This window comes from Zingiber officinale, chromosome 5B (genome assembly GCF_018446385.1).
Source record: "Zingiber officinale cultivar Zhangliang chromosome 5B, Zo_v1.1, whole genome shotgun sequence".
Taxonomy (NCBI): domain Eukaryota; kingdom Viridiplantae; phylum Streptophyta; class Magnoliopsida; order Zingiberales; family Zingiberaceae; genus Zingiber; species Zingiber officinale.
The window spans coordinates 4,456,501-4,459,789 of NC_055995.1; the positions used below are offsets into that span (position 1 = coordinate 4,456,501).

A 3,289-nucleotide genomic window follows, 5' to 3' on the forward strand; every position below is an offset into this window, starting at 1 on the left:
TGTAACATCAAACTAGAATATTTCTGATGGAGTAAATAACTGAAACAAATGGGACGCGTTTAGGACTACAAGCAGATATCGTATTGTTTCATACTTTCACGTGCCAAACGAAGTGATGAAATAATTAATTATTCTAGGAGAAAAAGTACGAGGCACAGGGGACGTTGATTTGTCTCGTGGCTATTTTCCCTCCTCCAATCAAATCGATCCATCATCCATCCCGTGAGAGCTGCCCCACGTTCTGTCGCAGTGAAAGCCGCACCCACCACTCGCATTACTTAATGCACGGACAGCGACTCTGACGACGACGACGACGACGACGCCTCCCCCACTTGGTCGCGCTACGATTCTCGTCTTTTTTGACTGAGACAAATATACATACACTTGGCGTGCGCCTCCGATTCGTCCAGCGCTAGCTGGCGCGATCTCGAGCTCGAATCTGGATTCGTGCAGCGCCGGTTCCGTCGTCGTCGTGGTGGGCGTTTGATTGGCCACATCGCCGGGTGTCAAAACGCCCTTCGATCGCACGGCGCGTCTCGGGCGGAGAAAGGACAGCCGGCGTCGGTGTGGAGGGGAGGTTCAGGTGGTCGCGATGCGCCGAGGCGTTGCCACGGTCCCATCGCGTTCGATCTTGCTGAGCCGCTCCTTGATGGTCGAGTCGAACAGCCGCGAGGTCGGGTTCTCGGCGTAGCAGACGTAGTAGCACGCCACGCACGCGTGCGGGAGCGCCATGCCGATCCGAGTCTGCGAGGAAGAGATTAACCGATTAGGGTATGGGATAAGGCCGGCCATCTCGAGTGAGCGATGCGAGACGAGACGAGACGGAGAGTGGAGAACTGATTTACCATGAGATAGCCGACGAAGAAGGCGAGCAGGGAGACGGTGGGCGTGTAGTGCTTATGGGACGAGAAGGTCCACGACGCGGCGAAGATGAGCGAGAGGGCACCGCTGGTCACTCCGGTCAGAAAGCAGACAGCGCTGGTGATATCCGAGTCGACGAGCTCTTCCATCTTGTTCCGCTCGAATAGCCCCCACGTGCTCATCGACGCTTGCACAAACCCCTTTCCGTATGCAGCAATCTGTGAACATCCTCATCAAGATCGCATTTTTGATTCAATTTGAACATCAAATTAGTAGCGAGAGGGTGTAAATGGAATCGATCGGTTACATGGACGAAGGCCCAGCTGTTCCCGTAGCGGAAGATGGAGTGCATGACTCTGAGGCAGCAGTGAGCGCAGGAGAACAAGAACTCGTCCTCTCCCTCCAACAAGTTGAGGCCGCGAGCGATGATCCTGAGCGCCTCGATGGAGGGGACGAAGAGTGAGCCGAGGCAGGCGCTGCCGAGATTGATGGTGGTGGCGCGCTGGAAGCTGAACTGGGTGTTCGTCTGCATTCCCCGAAGGTAGTACAGGGCGATCACTCGGCTTACCGTCAAATTGGCCACATTGCGCATCACTTCGGCCGTCCAAGCCAGGCTCAGCACCAGCGCGAGGATGGTCAGTGGCGGGTAGTAGAAGTTGAGGGCTCCGATGACTGCAAAGCACCACACCGAGATCCAGAGGAACCCGACGCCCATCATAAGGTAGACCGGACCATTCAGGTCCGGGAATTTGGTCACCGGTCTCAGCGCCAGGCTGAAGATCTGCCCCGTGAACGCGACGCGACGAGTGACCCAGCAGGTGTAGAGGCCGGCGCCGATTGAGAAGGCGATGAGTGCGACGCCGAGCCCGTCGGTGGTCGGGAGGGAGAAGCAGAGGAGGAGGATTCCGGCGGCCATGGTGGCGAAGAAGCTGGCCCAGAGGATGAAGTGGACCATTACGGTGGGATATAACCGCACCGCTTTCTGCCAGACGAAGGCGAGGACGATGCTAAGGACGGAGGCGCCCTCGATGGGCGGAAGCCAGAACTTGAGCACATGCCTCTCCTTTCGGGCCCTGGGGGAGCTGAAGTCGAGCAACCCCTGGACGCCCTTGTAGGAGAAGAAGCACATGGCGGCGCCGGCGACAAGGAGGTGGAAGACGAAGAGCAGCAGCGAAATCTGATTGGTGTACACCTTGGAGTTGAGCGAGCCGCGGCTGTCGACCTAATCTCCCACCATATTCAATTAGCTCGAATCGCACTCGCCCCCATTTAATAATAAACAACGATCTCACATCACAAGCATTACCTGATGTGGAGTTGGAGTGGGTTGGTAGCCGGCGGAGGCGGTGGCTGAAGTGGCGGCGGCGGGCGGGGCGACTTGGATGGGGGCCACCGGATGCGGCGTTTGCAACCTGGACACCCTCATCTCTCCCGGCGACGAGTCGACGACCACTTCCTTCTTCCGGTCTCCTCCATCCGATTTCGCTTCTCCGCCGAGCTTCTCTTCCTTTTCTGCAGCGGGTGGCTCCATCTCCTCCTGCAAACAGTCAAGCGGCGACCTTTCTATCTCAAATTGAAGGTGGGAAAAGCGGGGAAGCAATCGATAGGGGGTGCAAGCACGAGGATTGTTGACAGTTGACACCGTGCGCCCCTCTCGTGTTCCTTTCCGGCGAGCGGAGGAGAGATGTTCGCGTCGGTTTCTTCTCTCTCTTTCTATCGGGATGGGGATTTGGGAAGTGGCCGTTGGTGGTGGAATGAATCGGCGTTCTCATTGCTGTCCCTCTCTTTCCTCGTCAGCGGTGTCAGGGAGTGTCGACGGTCAAGTTAACCCCGCCGTCACGCACGGTCGAAACATGGCGAAGAGATAGACGGACGGCTGAGATGGGCCTGTCGAAGATCAAGTTAACCACGTCGTCACGCACGGACGTGGACCCCGGACAGCGAAGCTTTTTTGGCAAGTAGGGACCGCTGCTTTCTTATCTCGTTATTGGTGGGCATGGGAGGAATTATTGCTAGTAATTTATTTCACCAACCAACGTCGTAAGCTTCCGGCACGCTCCCTGTCAATAATTGGCGGAGGTGGAGGTGGAAACTGACGAGGGCCAATTTTCTAACCCTATTAAATATTTTTAATAAACAAACAATAGCATAAGACGAGTTGTCAACAGAATTATTGACTTAATAAACTTTACTTGAATGACTGATAATATTCGATGCCGATCCATGCTGCACAGCCACATCTCTCCACGGATTCGAACCGGTAGAGATTTTATTTTTCTGCACTCAGACGGTTATTCGGCCCTACATCAACATGCATCACGCAGTGATCCCTCGAGATCAAGTCAGTATGAGACTGAGAAAACAGAAAAAAGGAAGAGAATAAATGAAAGGCTTGGACTCTTATAGAGAAAAGCTTACCTGCAATCAT

General features: G+C 55.0%; 1 protein-coding gene across 1 annotated transcript; it reads right to left on the reverse strand.

The window, feature by feature from the left end:
- LOC121983959 (CTL-like protein DDB_G0274487) lies at positions 1 to 2,926 on the reverse strand. Its single transcript, XM_042536676.1, has 4 exons — positions 2,168 to 2,926; positions 1,169 to 2,083; positions 846 to 1,079; positions 1 to 744 (listed from the first exon to the last, which is right to left on the reverse strand). The coding sequence occupies exons 1-4, from the start codon at positions 2,390 to 2,392 to the stop codon at positions 580 to 582; spliced, it is 1,539 nt and encodes a 512-aa protein (XP_042392610.1). The 5' UTR covers positions 2,393 to 2,926; the 3' UTR covers positions 1 to 579.
- Between the last annotated feature and the right edge of the window lie 363 nt (positions 2,927 to 3,289).